Below are 20,631 nucleotides of genomic sequence, written 5' to 3'. Positions count from 1 at the left end.
CAAAATCACAGCGAGTGAAAAAGTGGGGTTTTAAATGCAGCAAACATTTATTTGATTCCTATTTGCCAATCCTGAGCTAGGGCCTGGGAATACAAAGTTAAGTAGGACAAGACTCTAGTCCTCTAGGCACCAATGGTCTTGGAAAGGGAGGCAAACAGGTAATCTGGCAATTTCAATGTTATGTGAGATTTACAATCCTAGAGGTAGACACAGAATGCAGTGCAGCAGAGGAAGGGAACTAACATCTGCTGCTTACTTCTGTGTGTCAGGTGCTCTATCAACTTGATTCCATTTAATTATTCCCTGCTTGTTATGAGAGGCAGGTATCGATATCCCTACTTAACATGAGAAAAATGCCTCAGGGAGATGAACTTACTTGCCCAAGGTTCTCTCCTAGTCTATATCAGAACCAAGAATCAAACTGGTTTGGTTTCAAAAATCTAGGATTTTTCTGACATGCCAAAATCAACTAATTTCAGGAAGCCAAAAGGTTCACAGGAGAAGGTGACTTCTGAGCTGATTCTTGAAAAAATCCTGGAAGTCAACCAAGCAAAGGGGAGTTAAGAGTAGTGTTAAGGGCACAGAATGTCTTGAGCAAGAGTGAAAGTGTGGGGAGGAGAGCAGGGGAGGATAAACAACTTGTTACTCAGGAACAAACAGCAAGGAAGGGATCCAGTTTGTGAGTCATGGTAAAAAGACTGAACTTTATCCAGTAATCTTTGAAGGGTCTTAATCAAGTAAATGACCTGATGGGATTTGCATTTTACTCTGGAAGATGGTTTAGGGAAGGGCAGAACATAAGGACACTTTTTGCAAGGGCCTCCTACAGTTCAGAGGAGAGACAAGATGGCTCTAAGCTAATGTAGTAGCAGTGGAGATGGAGAGAAGCAGACGAGTTCTAGATATACTTAGGAGACATACTTGGCAGGACTTGTGGATTGATAAAGATGTATTTAAGAGGTGAAGTCAATAGGACTTGATTGAAGGTGGTGATGGGGGGAGGTGAAAGAAATGGGAGTCTAGGATGACACTTAGGTTTCTGGCTTGGTTGGAAGAAGCGTAGTATCATTTACCAAGAAGAAACAAAAGAGAACAGTTTGGGATTGGGAAGGAGGGAGATCAAGTATTGAGTTTCACACATCTTGCATCTGTGGTATCAATTACTGTTGGATAGAAAGTCTGATTTGGGAGATGGTGATGGCTGTGGATGCCAGTGATTGATTTCTTCCAGGGGACAATGGGTAGAGGGACGAGAGCAAAAGACTAAGGATGGAGCAATGAAGTGCACCAATATTCAATGAGGAAGAAGAGAAAGAGAAGGAGGAAGAGGGAATGAAGGAGGAAGAGAGAATGGTCAGAGGAAAAGTTAAGCCCTGGAAGCTAAAGAAGGAGAGAGAGTGAGCAACTATGACAGAGAGCCCCTAAAGCGGAAACTGTGACGTGTGCACTGGATGAAGCAGCGGGGAGGCCATTGTTTCTCAGTGTCGGGAGGAAAAAGTGAAAAAATGAAAGCAGAGGTTTCGTTGCAATGAATTGAGAGAACATGAGGTGGAATAATGTATACAGACTGCGTAGACAACCCTTTGGAAAAGTCTGGTTGAAAAGAGAAAGAAGAAATGGGGGGGGGGGAGGCTCCCAAACAGTACTGGTTATAGCATCTGTAGAGGAACCTGAGGCAGGAGTAGGGAGACCTGAGTATCATGGAGCAGGGTAGCATTGGGAATCAAGTCAAGCTCACAGCATTTCAGGGTTAGGGAGATAAACTATCTGCAGCAGTCAACAGTTGAGGGTTCAGCAGGGCTTCCAACTGCAGAATAAGGGACCGAGCCGCCAGCCGTGGGGCAGGGGACAGGCCCATTCTCTTGGTAGGAAAGGGTCAAGGGTTGATTAGTGTCTTCAGTAGAGCTGGGAAGTTGGGTGTTCCCCAGCCTGTCACAGGATCCCAGCCAGGGCCAGAGCAGAAACCCTCACCCTGCACCTCTTCATTCAGACAGGACTCATGGCAGCCACGGGTTACCTAGGGAGAAAGTGGGCATCAGCTTTGGGTCTGCTGGTCCCAGTACTAATAGACTGCACTCCCTCACATTGTATTCACATCCCAGGGGCTCTCCCACCCCGTAAGAACTGCCCTCAAGTTCATTTTAGCACTCCCCATACTCTTAGGAAAACGTCCGCCCCCTTCCATTCCACACTCACATCAAAGAGTCCTGTCCCACGCTGCTGGTAGAGCCTTGGGTTGAGAAAGCCAAGAGAAGGGTGGCCACTGAGAATTCTGTGTTCATTTATCAGGGCTAGGAGACCCCCAAACACTGGAGTAGAGGCCTGCAAGGGTGAGGGTGTAAGTAGAGGTTAGGGGTTCAGAGTGATTGGACTTTGGGAGAGGGATGTTTGAAAGGACCAGAGGTCTCTGAGGAGTCAGGGGTTCTGGGTGCAAGAGTAGTTGCTGAGTGGGGGTTTTGGAGCCAGGCTGATTCTCACCGAGGTGCCAGACACCCATGGAATGGGCACATTGTTGCTGACCACCCAGTAGCCATCAGAGAGTGCAGCCACATCTGGGTAGGCACGGCCACTGGCGTTGAAGTAACTGGATGGCGGCAAATGTGGGCTGGAGCTCAGGAACTGGGATACAGCTTCCTCCTGAAAGGCATTGCTGAGTGAGTCTTGTCTGCTGAACTGAGGATCCCCCCTACCCATCCACCCACACAAACATATGCGTACCTGGTATGAAGGCCGTGGGAACACATTGCTAAAGCCACCACCACTGATATAGTCAACAACTTCATTTGTGACTCGGAAAGGATTCTGGAAGGATGTGCCTCCCACCGTGGTGACATAGGGGCTGAGGGCAGAAGACAGCACTCAGATCGTAGGGGTCCCAAGGGGACCTCCAAAATGAGTGGGGATGGGGAAGTATGCCCCGGATCTTGCATAAGGGCTGGACTTGCAGAGGGGCTGGACTCTGTAGGGAAGCATGTACAGGGGGATGACTAAGAGGTTTTGAGCCCTCAAGGCATGGCCTGAGGTGACTGTGCACATTTTTCCCTATGGAACACCCACCAAATCTTTCACTAAAATGCCTGGGGACTGAGGAAAAGGAACACTGGGAGCTGTGTCCTACTCAGGAGTCTTGGGGCCTGGGACCTACAGGAAGAAGAGGGGAGTGCAGCAACCAGAGCAGGTAAAGCTGAGGGCCTGGTGCAGTCAGGCAAAGGTTCCAGATCAGGAGGTCACAGATGAAAGGTTGGTGGTCACAGGTAAGTGGTCGGCTAGGGTGCTTACCTGGAGGCAGGGAAGGTGGGACGGAACTGGTGTCTTCCAGAGACAGACCAACACCCAGCCCCACTGTCACCTGGGAGAGAGACCGAGTTTAGCACTCAGATTAATTGGTCAGAGCTTGGTGTGTGGGTTCAGATGTCGGAGAGGAAATTCAAGTGTTAGTCATTAGTGCAAGAGGTCAAAGTTTAGAGGTCAGTCAGTGGTCTCTGTTGAGTTCAGATTATGAGTCAGAGATGAGGTTCACATGTCACTGTGGGTCAAATCTGCCAGGTTGGGTGGGTGAGTGGAGGCGGTCTAAATTTAGAGTAGGAGGTCACCTGAGGCAAAGAGCAGGGTAAGACCACGAGCAGCAGCCTTCATGAACTCGGTGTTGACCCGCTGGAGGTAGGCACTGCTGAGGGAGTCCTCGTCATCTCCGTAGCTCACGGTGTGCACATGTGGCAGGGCTGACTCGTTACTGAGTAGTAGGAGCCACTGCAGGAAGGGCTCCTGTGACTCGTGCCGGCCTGGATTTTTTTGAGGGGTTGGAGCATAAGGGCAGTCATTTGGTGGGTTGTCAGGCTCTCCCTCTAGCTCATGGGATTCCCTTCAGGGAGCAGGGATCAACACTCACCCACACCCCCTCCCCACCAACCAGTCCCCATGGCAGTACCAGGGTTACTGTAGACCCAGGTGGAGATGTTGGCGCCAGCACTCATCAGGTACTGCACATCTAGACTGGCCTCGATCCCGGCCAGGCCCCGACCCTGTTGTCCGACCACACGGGCTACTGATGCCTGGTGTGCAAACTTCCCACCAAAGAGGCGCATGAACTCAGCCAGGTCTGAGTCATGGAAATACTGCTCCAGGAACTATGGAGGGAGTCAGAGCAGATATCATGGGTCAGAGGATGCAGCCCCAAGGGTCAGGACAGGGGGTACTGTCCCAGATCACAGGATAGGGGATGAGAGCCCGGGGGTTAGAGTCAGAAAGCAAGCGCCAGGCTGGTTGGGCACCTTGGGAAGGCTGTGAGGACCCTGGGGCTCTCTGCATGGCTCACCTGGGCACAGGCTTGACTGTTGTTGGTTGTGCCAGAGCCCACGTCTTGTGCTGTCAAGTTGTATCGCTCACGGATCACAGATGGGGTCACCCCCAGGTGCAGGCCAACAGTCCCTGCCACCTGTGACTCAGGGCGTTGCTTCAGGGATGATGTTGGGGGAAAGCGGTGCAGTCCTCCAACTGTGGGGAAGGGTCACACTTGAGGAGGAGATCTTTTATTTTTTAATTTTATTTATTTATTTTTTTGGTGAGGAAGATTGGCCCCGAGCTAACATCTATTGCCAATCTTCCTCTTTTTGCTTGAGGAAGATTTGCCCTGAGTTAACATCCGTGCCACTCTTCCTCTATTTTGTATATGGGATGCTGCCACAGCATGGCTTGATGAGCAGTATGTAGGTCTGCACCCGGGATCCGAACCTGTGAACCCCAGGCCACTGCAGTGGAGCATGCAAACTAAACCACTACACCACCGGGCCAGCCGGAGGAGATCTTTTAGACTCCAACCCCCACCTTACTGCTGACCCCACCCTAACCGCCCCCACAGCGTCTAAACTTCTCCAGCCTCTGACTCTGCCTTCTCCAACCCCAACCAACCCCACTGGGTATTACCAAAGTCCACATGGGAGGCCAAAGCCTTCGGGAGCTGGTAGGGACGTGGGGACCTTACAACATGGGTCTCTGCAGATCCCCCGACATAGCGATGAAACTCAGCCCCAGAGAGCAGCAGCTCTGCCTGTCTGGAGGACAGAGATAGAGAACAAAGGTCAGAGAGCATGGAATGGAGCAGAGGAGGCTGCTTGAGCATCACTGGACAGTTAGTCGTTGTCTCCCCATGCATTAGCTCTCACCCACAAGCCCCCAGCAAGCTTTCAACTCCCTCCCATTGGCGTGACTAGCCTCCCTGATGGGATGATTGGTACCCTCCATAGGGAAAACATTCCCTCTCACCGGACACTCAGCGAGCAAGTCAGAAAGTCCTGTGTAGTCACTGAGTGGCAGTTCCGGGCTCCAGCCGCCAAGAGCCATTTTTGGACGGTGCGGAGGGTCAGTGGTGATGGCCGGACCAGTTCAGCCACATCCTCCAGGGTCAGGTATTTTCCTGCAGGAATTCGGTAGAGGCTGTTGCCTTCATTCATTGCTTTTCCAAGTTGCCCCTTTTGGACTTCAACCAGAAGACATCGGGACTTCCCGGGGAACCCGGAGCAGGGTCTTGAGGGATGAGTGAGAGCTTTCTAGCAAAAGGGCAGGCTGTGTAAGTGCGGGCTGTATTTGGGGGCCAGGGGAAGAAAAGGCTGGAGAGACTTGGAATGCCATGGGCAGGAGAATGGATTTATTGTAAAGGTCAGTAGGTTGCAAATGCTGCACCATGGCATGCATTGCCATGATCGTGAAAAATAAAAGCTGTTAATGAATTTAAAATTCCCATTTTATCTCCAATAGAATTTTTCAAAACTTTCAGAGCCAATTATAAGATGACATCTAATTTAGCTCAAATCTGCATACTTAATGACTTTAAGCTTAACATGATAGTGAGTCACTGTTTTTCTGAATGGAGCCATGCACACGCCTCCTGGGTGAATCTGAGACTGCCCCCTCACACAGACCTCTCTTCCCCCATCATAAAGGACTTGGAGCCGGGGAAGGACACAATCCAGCTTGACCGTTGGAGTAAAACATTGACTGTTTGGGAGCAGAGTGGGGAGTAGAGTGGGGAGTGGGGTGGAGGGGAGACTTCAGACTAGCAGGTGGCTGGGCAGCTGTCCAGGTGAGACAATAAACAACTGAGTTGGTGGCAACAAGGGATGGTGAGAAGTAGACTCCTCCAAAGGCTATTTTGGAGTTGGAACTGGCAGCCTCAATGTCTGAATGGAGGAGGAAGTGGGAGTGGATTTGAGGGTTGGGGATCAGTTTAAGCCCCTACATGTACTAGATGCTACTTCCCCATTTGTCTGGTAGCTGGTAAGCAGTAGAGTCAGAATTTGAATCCAGATCTGATCACAAAGCCTATGCTCTTAAGCTACATCTATGTTTAGCTTTCTAGCCTGATTAACACAGGTGGAAAGTTTTAGAGGAAAGAGTGTGAGTTAGTTTCGGACAGTTTAGTTCCAGTTCACTTTTTTATTCAGAAATTCTTCAATGAGAGCAACTGCCATTCATCTGCCCTATATCACCCCTCGACAGGCACCAAGAGCATGACCCTGATGTGATCTGTACCGTCCCATTCTCAGCCCAGCCCTGTATCCCTCCACTGCATCCCACATCCCACCCTCAGTCCCGACAGGCACCGTAGTGAGGAGAGCCGGGATCCGACACAGCCTGCACCAGCTTGGACAGTCTCTCCAGGTTCTGCTGTTTCAGGGCAAAGGTGAGACTCAGCTCTTCCTCAGGGTCCACACGTCCCAGAGACACCCAGCCTGGGGGCAGCCTGCAGAGTCAGGGTCAGGAACATGGTCTTCGTTAGGGTGGGGATGGGAAATATTAGTCACGGAAGGTTCAGGATTAGGGGCTGAGTCCTTGGGTAGGATCCCAGAAGCAGATATGGCTCACAGAGGTGGGTGATTGGGGACTGGACCTGGGAACCTGGGGATAAGTCTATGGAGTGTGTACCAGGAGGTGCTAAGGGGGTGAGGGAGGCTAGGACAAGGACAGTGGGTGCAGGACAGGACATAATGAAGGGGGCAGTCAGTGCTAAGTCAACTCACGTCCGCTGCTGGTCTGGCTCCGGGCTGTAACTGCATTTGCTGGTGACGAGGAGGGCAAGGAGCCCTAGGAGGCTGCAGGGGCGGCAGGTGGGGTTTCAGCGGCAGCCAGATGGTCATTGCGTTCCCTCCCTCCAACACGTACTCCCTCCAATGTGACCCCCTTCTCCTGGGGCCCCCCTAATCTCTCACCAGGCTTGGAGTCCCATTCCGTGTTTCTGCAGATCTGCTGTCATGTGACAGATCACATGAGCACTAGATACCACCACCATCACCACTCCTCTGCCTAGAAACTAGTGACGGTGCTGGCTCCTCCCTCCAATGGGGTTGGTCCTGAATTCTGGGGAATGGGTGGGGCTGCCACTAGATTGTCCCTCTGCGGCCCATCAAGCACTGGGTAAGCCCAGGGCTCCCCCCTGCTGCAAGAGTCCAAGCAGGACTCACCACAGGGTATAAGGGGTGCTTAAGAAATGGGCTCTGGAGGCCCATAGACCCATAGACCTGGGTTCTTCCTAGCTGTATGATATCAGGCAAGTCACCTAACCACTTGGAGCCTGGGTTTCTTCATTTAGAATACAGAAACTATTATATTAAAAGTGCTCTGCCTCTTACCGTTGCAGTGAGAATTTACAGAGATAAAGCGGGCAGATCGCTCAGCAGAAAGCCTGACATGACAAAGGCTCAACAAATGTGAGCTCTTATTACATGTGAATATATAGCGGCCTCGAGAAAAACAAACCACTTGGCTGCTCTTGTATCCACCCCTCAAGCCTCGAGCTGGTCATCCCCAAGATCTCTCGCCATCCAGCCAATCCCTCTCTAGGTCACTGCCACAAGAAAGCCCCTGCTGTCTGCCTTCTCCCTGGCCTCCTGCCCATGCTGGAGGGAAAAGTGGACTGCAGAGAGACATGATGGTCAGCCTCAGGGCAGGCCCGTGCTCCCAGTGCCATCTTCACCCTAAAGGCCCCTATGTCCACCACCCCTCGTGCCTCCCGAGCCTCCCTCACCCCCTTACCACCTCCTGGTACCCACCCCTTCCAATCATGCCCCCCATCCCTATGGCCCCCGCAGAACAGAGCCAGACGTTGGATACAAACTGCAGTTTATTAAGGCTCCAGAGTGAGAATTGGCACTTGGTTCTGGGCAGGGGCAGGGGTGTTAGTGGAACCCAAAGAAGCTGGGCCCAAACAGGTTGGAGGGACCTCCCCCATTCACCCTGCCCCCTAATAAATAAAGTCTCAGCTCCATCTCAAGGTGCTGGCACAGGGCAGGAAGCCCTCACTGAGCAGAACCCAGGGCTGCTGCCTCCTTCATATTTCGCCCCACATTGGACCTGGCCACAGGTCACTGCCCAACAGGGCCTCTGTGGTGTTGGTGTTCTGATGGGGCTGGGGTGAGACGTGGGACCTGCCCCCACTGGAAGAGTTTGGGATGGGGAGCTGGCCTCCTCCGTGGCCAGTCATGGTCCGAGGCTGCCCAGGGCAGGCTCAGATGGGGCCTGCATTGGGGACACTGTGCGCATCCCAGGTCAGGGCCCAGCCTGGGCCACAGCTAGATGTGCAGCTCTGTGTCATCGGGTGGCTCCAGGCCGGACTCTGTGCTGAGTGCTGAGGCTGAGGGGCCCTGGGCCACCCCAAATGGCGAGACAACGGGTGAGCGAGCAGCCAGAGGAGACAGTGAGGGTGAGAAGCTGGGGGACATGGCAGCTGAGGACAGGGAGCCTTCATGGCTGATGGGGGAGCGGTGAGAGGCTGGTGGGAAGATGGCCCGGGTTGCAGCCGTGCTGGCTGGCTTTGGGGGCACAGACTTGGCTCCTGGGTGGGCCACGGCTGTGATGAGGGGTGGTGGGTCAATACGAGGAGCCGGGGGACACGGCCGAGCTTCATCCTTGAGCCGGGCAATTTCTGTGAAGACGCTGGCCAGCGGCTGGAACTGAGGGCACCAGCTCAGCAGGTAGTCCCAGTTATAGCTGCCACGGAGCTCCTCCTCACCAGCCACAATGGCTGTCAGCGCACCTGCCACGCATGGCTTGCCATCTGCTGGGAAGCCATAGTCCCCGGTGGGTGCGGGGCTCAGGCCACAGCCCCCCAGGAACGTCGTGGCAGTGGCTGGGGGCCCCTCTTCTCGGTACAGAGTGGCTCCTGCACCTGGCAGCAGCAGGGCTGCCTTGCGGCCCTTATACCAGGTGTCAGGGGCAGGTGGCTCACAGGATGTGTCACTCAGTCCGTCTGCATCCTGCTGGATGCCTGAGTCGGGGCCACGGGCAGCTAGGGAGGAAGCCACACTGGCCACACGGGGGAACTCGTTGATCATGCGGATCTCATCATCCTCTGCAGCTTCTGCTGAGCCTCGGCCACTTGAATGTGAAGGGTCCAGGGAGCCACCGCGGGGGTAGGGTCCTCCAGCTCCTGGCCCACCATAGCTGGGGAGAGTCTGGTGATACAGGTGCTCTGAGGGCGGTGGGCTAGGTGGCTCTCGGCCCAACTTCTGCAGGGAGCCACTGGCCAGGGGTGCTGCCTGTGACATTGGGCCAGGTGCTGCCTCAGCCTTGCGGTTACGGGCCCGCACCAGCCCTAGGACCAGGGCTGCCAGTGCGAGCACCACCACAACTCCCAGGGAGGCCGCCACAGCCCCCACCAATAGCAGGTTGAGGTCAGGTGCCAGGCCCAATGCAGTGTGGGTGATATCCACGGTTACGGGCACTGTGGCACTCCGGGAACCAGGGAGAGGTCCCCGTGCCACCACCTCCAGCCTCAGCTCCCGTGGTGCCTCACGCCGGGTCCGGCCCCCACCACCAGAGGTGCCTGTTCCACTGCCTGGTGCTCGGCTGTCCACTCGCAGGTACAGGGCCCCTGTAGTCTGGTTGATACCAAAATACGGGGAAGAGGTGGCAAGGGAATAGAGCACCAGGCCATCAGCACCTCCATCCTCATCTGTGGCCTGCACATGACCCAGGCTGTGGCCTCGCCGGGCACCTTCTGGCACTTGGAAGTGGAAAGCTGGAGCCAGGAATACTGGGTCATACTCATCCTCGCCAGTCACCAGCACCGACACAGTGACTGAGGCTGAGAGATTCCCAGCATCGGCAGCACCCACCAGCAGCTGGAAGCTTCCTGTGTGCTCGTAGTCAAAGGCCACTCGTGCCCGCAACTCCCCTGTTGAACTGTTCAGCGCAAATGCCTCGCGGCCCTCAGGCCCTGGCCCGGCCTCCAACAGGCTGTAGCGGAGCCTCCCAAAAGCCCCGGCATCCCCATCGATCGCATGCAGAGTGGTCACAAGAGTGCCTGGAGGTTGGTTCTCTGCCAGGCTAGTGCTGAGCAAGCTCAGCGGGAAGGCTGGGCTGTGGTCATTCACATCCTGGACCTCGATGGTCACTGGTGCCAGAGCAAAGTGTGCCCCGGCAGGGTCGGCAGCCTGCACTACAAGCTGATGTCGAGCCTGGGTCTCACAGTCCAAGGGGCGAGTCAGTCGCAAGGCACCCGAGCCCTCATCCAGCTCAAAGAGCCCCAAAGGGTCACCCGAGCTGAGAGTGAAACGCACGAGGCCATGAGGGCCCGGGTCAGCGTCGGAGGCCTCCACATGAAGGAGCTCAGCTCCAACAGGTGTGTCCTCAGGTACTGCCAAGCGGTAGGACGCTTGGGTGAAGACAGGTGGGTTGTCGTTGACGTCCAGCACAGTGACAGTGACTGGCACAGCTGAGCTGCGAGGTGGCTGCCCCCGGTCAGCTGCAGTCACAGTTAGATTGTACTGGGTTAGGCTTTCAAAGTCTAGAGGCTCAAGTAACACCAAGCAGCCCAGTGCCCGGGGGCCTAGTCCACCACCCTCCCCAGCTTCAGCCAGCCGGGGTTCCAGCTGAAAGACTCGGCCTCGGTTGCCACTGACGATGCTGTAGTCCACGGTGGCATGGGTGCGGCTTCCGTCGGCATCTGTGGCCTCTAGGGTGAGCAGGGTGGAGCCAGGAGGCAGATCCTCAGCCACAGCCACACGGTAGTGTGGCAACGTGAAGCTCGGAGCATGGTCGTTCTGGTCCTGCAGCTGCACATGCACTGTGGCTCGTGCTGCCCGGCCAGGCATCCCATGATCTCGTGCCTCCAGCACCACGTCCACCACTCCTGGCCCCTCATGGCCCAAGGCGACTGTTCCCAATGTTGTGAACAAGGTCCCTGAGATGAGAAAGAAATGGAGAGAAACATGCATTCAGCAGAGGCTGTGTGAGCAGAGGGGTGAGCCTTCAGGGCCTAGGAAATGGCCTCAGACATCAGACTCCAGGGAATGGCCTATGTGCTGGGAAATTATGGAATGGCCTCCAGGATTCAAAGAACAGCTTCTAGACATGCAGTCAGGGCTTAAAATAGAGACAAAGGGGGTAAAATGTCCTCCCTGGGTCAGAGATCTAGGAGTTAAGAGTTCAGGCAAGAAATTCTAGGAATGAGGTCAGAATATGGCCCAACACAGTCCAATAGAGGCAGTCAGATCCCAGAAAGGACGCACCATTGTTGGGGTCAACGCTGAAGCCCTCAGCACTGGAAGCCAGGTGGTAGGAGATGTGACCATTGGCACCTGAGTCCTGGTCAGTGGCAGAGACGGAGAGAATGGCACTGCCTGGTGGTGTGTGCTCAAGCAGCATTACCTGAAGTGTGAGGACAAGTGTTTATGGCCAAGCTTCCCAGCTGCCCTGCCGCCCACTCACCCTATGTTCTGGGGCTTGGTCCCGTTAGCCCTGCTTGGCATCCATTCCAGTTTGGAGTCCATACTCCCTAGTATTCAAATTACTCACCTTCCCCCATTTCTAGGCACAGGATGCAGAATCTGGACACAGTTCCCAGGACTTGGAAGGCTGGTTTGAGATGGGACCCTCCCATCTCCAGAGCTCCATCCCCAGGTCAGTTCCAATGCCTAGCCCACCCCAGATGCTTCTAGCCTCCTCACTTCTCTCCAAAGTGAACAACTCTGGCCCCAGGTGTGGGGACATCTGAGGGTGTCGGCACCTGGTAGAGGCTCTGTGAGAAGGCAGGTGCATTGTCATTGACATCCTCCACGAGCACCGTGAGGTTGGCACGGCCCTCGTGAGGCCCGTCATGTGCCAGCAGCTGCAGATGGTAGCGGTCACGCTGCTCGAAGTCCAGGGGGCCTGTGAGGGAGAGGCGGCCTCCATAGCGGCCTATGCTGAAGGGATCCTGGGGCCCAGATGGGCTCAGCACATACCACAGCACCGGTCCGGAGTCCACGTCGTTCCCTGTGACCTGTGCAATCTCTGAGCCCAATAGTGCATCTGCAGTACATGGGACAAGCGTGTTTGGCATGGTCCTAGGCACCCATGGAGCACCAGGCTGGGGAACAGCACCGCCCTACCACCCTTTGAATCTCTCAGTTTACCCAGCCCTCACCTTCTGACACTCGGAGCTCCCAGGGCTGGGGGATGGTGGGGCGATTGTCATTGGTGTCGATGACCATCACTGTCAGGGTAGCTGAACCCACCAGCGCTGGGCTTCCTCTGTCTGTGGCCATCAGCACCAGCCTGGACACAATCAGGGGTGGGGCCTGGGGATAAGGGAGAACCCTAGGCAGGGCTAGGAAGACTCAGGACAAGCTAGGGGTTGGGGGGCTCAAGGATGTGGCTTAGAAACTGAGGGGCATTCAAGGCAGGGCTTGAAACTAGACAGACCCAGGATGGGGTCGCAGGGTCTACAGAGCCAGGCCTCACCGTGTTTCGGCCCAGATCTCACGGTCCAGGATGGCTGTGGTAGTGATAGTGCCCGTGGCTGGGTCTACATGGAACAACCCCCGTGCTGGCTGAGATGCGGCCAGACTGTAGGAGATCTGTCCACTGGGGCCTTGATCCAGGTCATCTGCCTCCACCTGGTGGGAGTAGGAGGCTGTTGGCACTGGTCTGGATAAGTCAAAACAGCTCTGCCCCCAACTTTCTATCATACCCCATACCTGCAGCAGGGGCCCCTCCAAGGGCCTGGACTCAGGCAGGAAGGCCACATAGTGGGGCTGCAAGAAGCGGGGAGCATTGTCATTGGCATCTTGCAGGGTTAGGGTCAGCACAGAGAAGGCAAAGGCTCCTCCGCTCTCCGCCTGCAGCACCAGTCGCAGCCGTGGGCTTGCCTCAAAGTCCAGCCCCTCTGCCGAGCGAACTGTGATGGCTCCTGAGGGGAGGCAGAATGCATCACTGACAGCCCCCTTGCTTGCCCTGGAGCCTCCCTCTCTCAGGCCCCTTACTCAACAGCAGCCCCTCTCCCACCTGAGCCTCCCCAGGCCCAAAGAGGAGCTCCCCCAGGAGCCTGTCCTCTCCCTGAGCCCCCTGCTCCTGCCTCTCACCTGTACTAGGCTGGATGGAGAATGTCCCTTTCTCATTCCCGCTGAGAATGCTGTAGGTGATTGGTCCATTGGAGCCCCCTGCATGGACAGCCTTGGGGGAGACAACGGGAGTCCCTACACAGAGGATGGTAATGGTTGGACTGTGAGCACTAGACTGAGGGAGTTTGGGGGACATTTTTAGTGAGTAACCCCAGCCCATCCAGGGATACAAAGCTGGGAGACATGGTTGGGGACCCACCTGGGGGTGCATTCTCACGGAGCATGGCTTCGCTACTAGCCCGGGGAAAGCGGGGTCCACGCTCAGACTCCCCCTGCAACCCAACAATGACCACACCAGTGGCGGAGCGAGCTGGACGGCCAAGGTCGGTGGCTACAATGAAGAGGACACGATCACGGGGGCCCAGGGCTACAAGGGAGCGGGCCACACGGATTTCACCCGTGTAAGAGTCCACAGTTGTGCCAGGAGGTGGTGTGCCTGCCAGCCGGTATAGGATGGAGGCATTGGCACCAGCGTCTCGGTCTTCAGCTCGAAGAGTGGCCAGAGGCAGGGTCGGGGGGCTGAGGCTGGGGCCTGGGCGCGGCAGGCGCAGCCTCAGGGGACTGGTGGGGAAGGTGGGTGCATGGTCATTGACATCACGCACCGTGATGGTGACAGGCACCGTGGTGCTTAGGGGCCCAGCAGCTGCACCATCCACTGCGCTCACGGAAAAGGCATAGCTGGCACATTGCTCTCTGTCTAGAGCTGTGGCTGTGCGCAATTCCCCAGAGCTGGGCTCCAGCAGAAAGGCTCCTGCTGCACCTGCACCCAGGTAGTAGGTCACATGGCCATTGGCCCCAGCATCAGGGTCATGAGCCTGTAGCTGCAGCAGCAGCGTCCCCGCAGGCGCATCCTCAGGCACCTCCACAGAGTAGGCAGGCACAGGGAAGGCTGGGGCGTGGTCATTGGCATCCAGCACTGTCACTGTCACAAGCAGAGTGGCACTGAGAGCTGGCTGGCCTCTATCCCGGGCCTCTATCCGCAGCTGGAATGCTGGCTCCACCTCCCGGTCTAGTGGCCTCATGGTGCCAAACTCCCCAGAGGCTAGGTCTAGGACAAAGGCTCCTGATGGGTCCCCATCTGCAGAGAAGGGCATGCACACATAAACATACATGTGTCAGCCCACGGGAGAGGGAGTGATTTACAGGCAACAGCAAAGAATGAGAGAAAGAGAGAGAGAGGAGAGAGAGAAACTGGGAGAAAGGCAGAGAAACAAAGAGAAACACGGAAGGTAAAGAAAGACTATAAAGCAGCTGTTCTCAGAGGGTGGACCGGGGACTCCTGGGAGTCCCCTGAGGCCCTTTCAGGGAGTACATAAGACCAAAACCATTTTCATAGCAATACCAGGACATTTTGTGCATTTTTTGTTCTCATTATCTCACAAATGTACAATGGAGTCCAGATGCTACAGGACGTGATGACATCATCACTTGGATGGTTAATGGAATGTGTGCTTATGTATTCTTGTGTTTTCTAGAATATTCTAGGTAGAAAGTTTAGAGCATAACTCTGTATGTTTTCAGAGATTCATTCAGTTTTTTTTGGCTTACCTTCAGTCACACCTGCTATAATCTTTGCAACCTTATTACTGTCCAACAAACTGTTATTTGAAACCCTAATATTTTCTTGTGCCCATGCAGAAATATGGCAAGCAGTATACTTCATTGGCTTGTTTTGCAACGATATTTTAAATTTTTCTCAGCTTTAATATCTAATACAGTAAATACTGATATAGTATATTTATTATATATTTATATTATATATTATAATATTATATCACATTTTTATATCAATAAATATTGATATCATACAAACAAAAACTCTTTAGTGTTCTCAAAAATTAAGAATGTTAAGAGTTCCTGACACCAATAAGTTTGAGAACAACTGCTCTACAGGGAGAGACAGAGACAAGACAGAAAAAAAAAAAGAAACAAGAAGATAAAAACAGACAGGGAGACAAAGAGCTGGAGAGGCATAGAAAGAGACACTCAGAGACACAAATATATGCATGAAAGAGAAAGTGGAGGACAGAAAGAGAAGGAAAAGGAGACCGAGACACACTAACTGAGTCTGACATAGGCCAACAAGGAGTAAGAACTGGACAAGTGGGTGCTGGGTTACTGGATGTGGGATGGTTCTCACCCAGGATGCGGTACTGCAGCTGCCCGTTGGCTCCCACATCTGGATCTGATGCCCGCAGTGTGCTAAGAGTCTGGGGGTCCTGGCCCTCGGGCACCTCCAGGGAGAGGTGGGCACTCCCAAAGGTTGGGGCATGGTCATTCTCATCCTCCACAGCCACTCGCACTGTGACATGGGTTAACAGTGGAGGTGAGCCCCCGTCCCGGGCATACACTGTAGGGAAGTAAAATCAATGAGATCTAGTCTGCTCCCATTCCATGGAGAAATCCACACCACATAGTGTTCACACATTTTCACCAGGTGCACACAAACGGGAAAATGTCCATCTCTCTACACCCCAGCAGCACACAGGAGACTACATATGTGCATGCACACATAAATATACATGTGTCAGAAAATGTTTTTTTCCCCCACCTCCCATGCTTCATGCATGCAAGATGTATCTTAGATTAGTGGTGGTATGACAGAAAAGGCACTAAATGAGGTATTAAAAGATCTTGGGTTCAAGTCTCAGCTCTGCCACTTCCAAGCTGTGTTAGCTTGAGCAAGTCACTTAACCTCTCTGGTACTCAATATCTGTTAAATGGCTGCAGTATAAACTGAGAGAATCCTAGAGGGCAGAGCTGCGACGTTATGCATTTCAGAGTTTATATGATCACAGTGGTTGATAGCCTAGAAGTCAGTTCACTTTGCATTCTGCTGAACTCTTGAATCTCCAAAAAGATCCAAAAATGTAACAGAAGCTGTGCTGTAATCAGTGGAAGCTTCTAGAAGGTACTTTGAGGGTTCTGTCCATCTTACATTGGTGTTCACAACACCTCACGCTTTTGGAGTCCTGTCAATGTGTACCTGTCAGGTTGATCTCCTCCTGCTCCTCCCTATCCAGCATTCGAAGAGTGGTGAGAACTCCAGTGTCTGGGTCCAAGGAGAAGCTTTCACCAGAGATGCCTCCATAAGTCACTTGACCATTGGCCCCTGAGGAGGGGCAGCATGGAAAAAGATCCAAGGGTAAATATACCGTTTCTTGCCCCAGTCCATCCCTCCCTCAACCCATCCCCCCAGGTCTTACCCAGGTCGGGGTCGGTTGCCCGCAGAGTGAGCAGAGATGTGCCAGGGGGGCTGTTCTCACGCAAGAGGACGCTGTACTCCTGTTGCTGGAAAGCGGGTGCCTCGTCGTTGACATCGGCGACACTGATAGTCAGGAGTTGCGTGGCTGAGCGCGGCGGGGAGCCGTGGTCGGAGGCCACCACTGTCAGTACGTGCTCAGCTCGCTGTTCGCGGTCCAGAGACCGCACCACGGACAGCGCTCCTAGGTGAGCGGCAAGCCAGATTGGAAGGGATCCTCAACGCTCCCTCCACATCAGCACCCTCCTCACCCCCACCCTCGGGCCCCACTCACCAGTGCTGGAGTGTAGTCGGAAGTAGCCGTCCCCGCCAGCTGCCAGGCGATAGGACACGCGTGCGGCCTCGCCCAGGTCCGGGTCCCGGGCTACCACATGCAGCGCTGCGGGCCCAGGCAGCTGATCCTCCGGGAGGCGCACACGTGACGGCGAGGCGAAGACGGGCGCGTTGTCATTCTCATCCGTGACAAAAACGCGCGCGGAAACGCGCGCTGCGCGGCGGCGGCTGGCATTGGTGGGCCGGTCGGTGGCTTCCACGAGCAGCAGCAGAGCGGGGGTGGTCTCCCGGTCCAGGCCGCGCGGTGCGCTGAGCGCCCCGGTGCGCGCGTCCAGGCGCAGCGCAGGCAGAGGCGGCTCCTGACGCAGCAGGCGGTAGCGCACGTCGCTGTTGGGGCCAGGGCCGTCGGCATCCGACGCGCGGAACGTGTACAGCGCCGCGCCGGGCTCGGGGTTCTCGGGCAGCGCCAGCGCCAGCGGGTCGCGCGCGAAGGCCGGCGCATGCTCGTTCTCGTCCTGCACGCGCACCTGCACTCGCAGCAGCCGCGCGCCCGCGCCTCCCGGCCCCTCGGCGCGCACCGTGAGCGTGCGCCACGCCGGGCCGGCCTCGAAGTCCAGGGGCCGCGCCAGGTACAAGCGCCCTGAGGCCGCATCCAGCGCGAAGGTGCCCTCCGGGTCGGCGCCGCCCACCAGTGTGTAGGTGAGTGCGCCCACCCCCGCCGGCTCTGGCGGCGCCACCGAGCCCAACAGGGAGCCGGGCTGCAGCCCCTCGGCTGCTGTCACCGTCAGCACAACAGGCACCGGCGCCGCTGGGTCTGGCTCTGAGGGATCCGGCGGGGGCTCAGCCGAGCGAACTGAGGGAAGCACCTGTTGTGGACCAGGGAGGGAGCACGGAATCAGGGGGACTCGTGTAAAAGGGAGTCTGGACTGTCCCGCGGGGAAGCAGGAAGGGGGGTGAGAGTAGCTAACTAGAGTGGCAAGGACCCCATGAAGGTGGAACTCTTGGAGGGGGGCTCACAGCCGTGGCCAAGGGGAAGGGGACAGACTGAAGGAAGGGCAGCCATACCTGCACCAGCAGCTGGAGGCTGGAGCTCCGAGGGGGGCTACCTTGGTCATGAGCACTCAGAGTCAGCACATAGTGGGGTCGCTCTGCTCGGATCAGGGGTGCTGCAGTGAGCAGCTCCCCGGAATGAGGGTGCAGAGAGAAGAGCTCTGAGCCAGGACCTGGGGACAGGCAGAGCAAGGTTGAAGGCTTGGGTCTCAGAGCTGGGCAGGTCATGAGGGCATGCCATCACCCACCAACTCTCTTCTCTCCACTACCCATACCAGTTAGTGTGTACAGGATGGTCCCGTTCTCCCCCTCATCCGGGTCCTTGGCCTGCAGAGTCGTCACTAGTGTTCCTGGAGGCACGCGATCTGGTACCTGTGGGGACACACCACTCACCTACAGTTGTCTCCTCCTTGTTCTTGAGACAACTCAGAATCAAGTTCCCCTCACCTGTGTGCAGGCAGAGCCCCTTTTTTGCTCTCACACCTGTTCTAAGAGGCAGTCTCGCTTACCTACACCTATAGCTCAATGGGGAGACCCCCATTCTCTCTCACACTTCTTCAGGGCAGGGTCCTGCTGCTTCACGTACCTGTATAGGGAGGCCCCCGCCAGCAGCCCCTGAAGCCTGCAGGAAAGTGGGGCTGTTGTCATTGAGGTCGAGCACTGCGATATGCACGGTGCCTGTGGTACTGCGGGGTGGGCTCCCTGCATCTTGCACCTGCACAAGGAGCTGGTAGCTGCTCTGCCGCTCACGGTCCAGGGTTTGGAGTGTGGTCACCTCTCCTGCGAGTGCAGGACAGACATCATGTATGGGATAGCTAGGGATGCAGAGCCTGTGGCATGTGGCTGACAGGCTGGGGTTTGGGGATTGTGAAGGGAAATACCAGCGCAAAACTCCAGGCTCAGCCCTGGTCTTTGTGGCCTGGGCCTGGGGATACTGTCTGGGTGTTCACCAGTCTGAGGATGAGGCTATGGGGTCTCAGAATTTGGGTCCCAGTGCTCACCAGTCTGGGGGTGGATGCGGAAAGCCTTGCTGTCTTCTGACAGCTGTCGCAGGCTGTAGGTCAGACGTCCATTGGGTCCTGAGTCTCGGTCAGTGGCAAAGACCCGGCCCACGCTGGTCCCTGGGGGCTGGTTCTCAGCCACAGCCAGGAAGGTGGGCTCCTCAGACAAGCGGGGACTGTGGTCATTTTGGTTGAGGATGCTGATCCTCACGGTGGCTGTGCCTGTTTGCTGCCCCAACTCAGCTTTGGACCCAGACACTGCCATTACCTTCAGTGTGTACAACTCCTGGGCCTCACGGTCCAGTGCTGCCCGCACCCACAGCCACCCACTCTGTGGCTCCACGCCAAAGGGGCTACTTGGCCCATCTGTTGCAAGGTGGTAGGTGACAGGGCCCCCATCTGGTGCTCGAGCCTGCACTTGCAGAACTTGAGTTCCAGGGGTGGTGCCTGAGGGCAGGTCCACACGGTAGGTAGGGCTGTCGAAGTGCGGAGCGAGCCCACGGGTCCCCAAGTCCTGTACCACCACCCGCAGCCGAAAGTGGCTGGTGAGGGGCGGGGAGCCCCCATCCCGGGCCTCCAGCTCCAGCTCATGGGCTAGCCCCCCTGGGGGACCCAGAGGTCCCATAAGCCGCACATGGCCCATGGTAGGGTCCACGGTGAAGGCCCCACCACCACCAGCAAGCAGGGTAAAGGTGACTCGACTGTTAACGCCTGAGTCAGGGTCCAGAGCCCGCAGTGTATAGATGAGGGTCCCTGGGGCAGTGCTTGGTGGCAGCAACACTGTGTCTTCAGGTGCAGGGAAGGCAGGGGAGTTGTCATTCACATCATCCAGCAGCACACGCACCCGAGCTACAGCAAAAGCCGGGGGTACTCCACTGCCTGCTTGCACCTCCAGCTCCAGCACTGGTCCCAGCAGCTCCCGGTCCAGAGGGCGAAGTGTCTGTAACAGCCCTGAGGCCCCATCTAGGGAGAAGAGTCCTCGGGGGTCCCCACCTGAGAGCACAAGGGTCACAGGCCCCAAGCGACCTAGGAAGAGGAGACAGGGGTCAGGAAAGAGATGGGGAGCACCTGGTCACCTATTGAGTTGGGGCCCAGACTGTGATACCAAGAGGGGCTAGGCAGTGCCCACACCTGTGTCTTTCAAAGTATTAGGGGGAGGGGCAAGTGCTAGCAGAGAAGCTGGGTGGCACTAGGGTGATGTTCATATGGCAGGGGATGAAGCAGAGTTCCTGCATCGTGCCCAAGGAGGTGCTGGGATTGGAACCGAAGTGCTTTGTTTGGGGGCTACCTGCAGTGTGATACTCTACGGTACCTTGGGATGGAGCTCGAGGGTTATGTTGGGGTGTCTGGGTATGGCACCAAGTGGGTATAATGATAAATGATACCTGGTGGGTTGTGTGCCTGAACTATGCCCACACTGGTGCCTGGTGCCACATCCTCTGGCACAGAAAAGACATACTGTAGTTGCTCAAATATGGGTGGTTTGGGGGTTCCAGGCACAATGCTGATGTTGACTCGGGCACTGGGCTCTGCCCGCAGGCCACCTCCATCCTGAGCCCCGATCTCCAACTGCACCACAGAGTTGGCCCGTCTGGCCAAGGGCCAGGCTACTGTCAACAGCCCTGGGAGGAGAGATAGAAGCAGAAATATATAAGCAAACAGAATAGAG

At 55.7% G+C, this 20,631-nt stretch overlaps 2 protein-coding genes across 2 annotated transcripts in view; both read right to left on the bottom strand.

The window, feature by feature from the left end:
- Positions 1-425: 425 nt before the first annotated feature.
- On the bottom strand, positions 426-7,285 carry TPP1 (tripeptidyl peptidase 1). The gene is made up of 13 exons (XM_004418376.3): positions 7,206-7,285; positions 7,017-7,088; positions 6,600-6,739; positions 5,263-5,413; positions 4,924-5,051; positions 4,316-4,494; positions 3,929-4,127; positions 3,594-3,782; positions 3,280-3,349; positions 2,719-2,839; positions 2,479-2,637; positions 2,197-2,322; positions 426-2,017 (listed from the first exon to the last, which is right to left on the bottom strand). Exons 1-13 carry the CDS (start codon positions 7,283-7,285, stop codon positions 1,877-1,879), a joined length of 1,755 nt encoding a protein of 584 aa, XP_004418433.2. The 3' UTR covers positions 426-1,876.
- Positions 7,286-8,098: 813 nt separating this feature from the next.
- The window catches only part of DCHS1 (dachsous cadherin-related 1), a 35,246-nt gene continuing 22,713 nt past the window's right edge, over positions 8,099-20,631 (bottom strand). Inside the window, exons 5-21 of the mRNA XM_087433282.1 lie at positions 20,348-20,584; positions 18,963-19,988; positions 18,548-18,741; positions 18,237-18,333; positions 17,977-18,134; positions 16,913-17,777; positions 16,583-16,822; positions 16,363-16,488; positions 15,517-15,726; positions 13,576-14,454; positions 13,338-13,451; positions 12,954-13,165; positions 12,718-12,872; positions 12,401-12,531; positions 12,002-12,285; positions 11,505-11,643; positions 8,099-11,176 (exon numbers count right to left, since the gene is read on the bottom strand). Coding sequence (XP_087289408.1) covers positions 8,565-11,176; positions 11,505-11,643; positions 12,002-12,285; positions 12,401-12,531; positions 12,718-12,872; positions 12,954-13,165; positions 13,338-13,451; positions 13,576-14,454; positions 15,517-15,726; positions 16,363-16,488; positions 16,583-16,822; positions 16,913-17,777; positions 17,977-18,134; positions 18,237-18,333; positions 18,548-18,741; positions 18,963-19,988; positions 20,348-20,584 — 7,679 coding nt within the window. The 3' untranslated portion in view covers positions 8,099-8,564. The remainder of the gene's footprint in view (positions 11,177-11,504; positions 11,644-12,001; positions 12,286-12,400; positions 12,532-12,717; positions 12,873-12,953; positions 13,166-13,337; positions 13,452-13,575; positions 14,455-15,516; positions 15,727-16,362; positions 16,489-16,582; positions 16,823-16,912; positions 17,778-17,976; positions 18,135-18,236; positions 18,334-18,547; positions 18,742-18,962; positions 19,989-20,347; positions 20,585-20,631) is intronic.

The sequence above is a fragment of the Ceratotherium simum genome, chromosome 7, assembly GCF_057802395.1.
Source record: "Ceratotherium simum simum isolate JZ-2026a chromosome 7, ASM5780239v1, whole genome shotgun sequence".
NCBI classification, from domain to species: Eukaryota; Metazoa; Chordata; class Mammalia; order Perissodactyla; family Rhinocerotidae; genus Ceratotherium; species Ceratotherium simum.
This window is presented reverse-complemented; position numbering and strand designations above follow the sequence as displayed.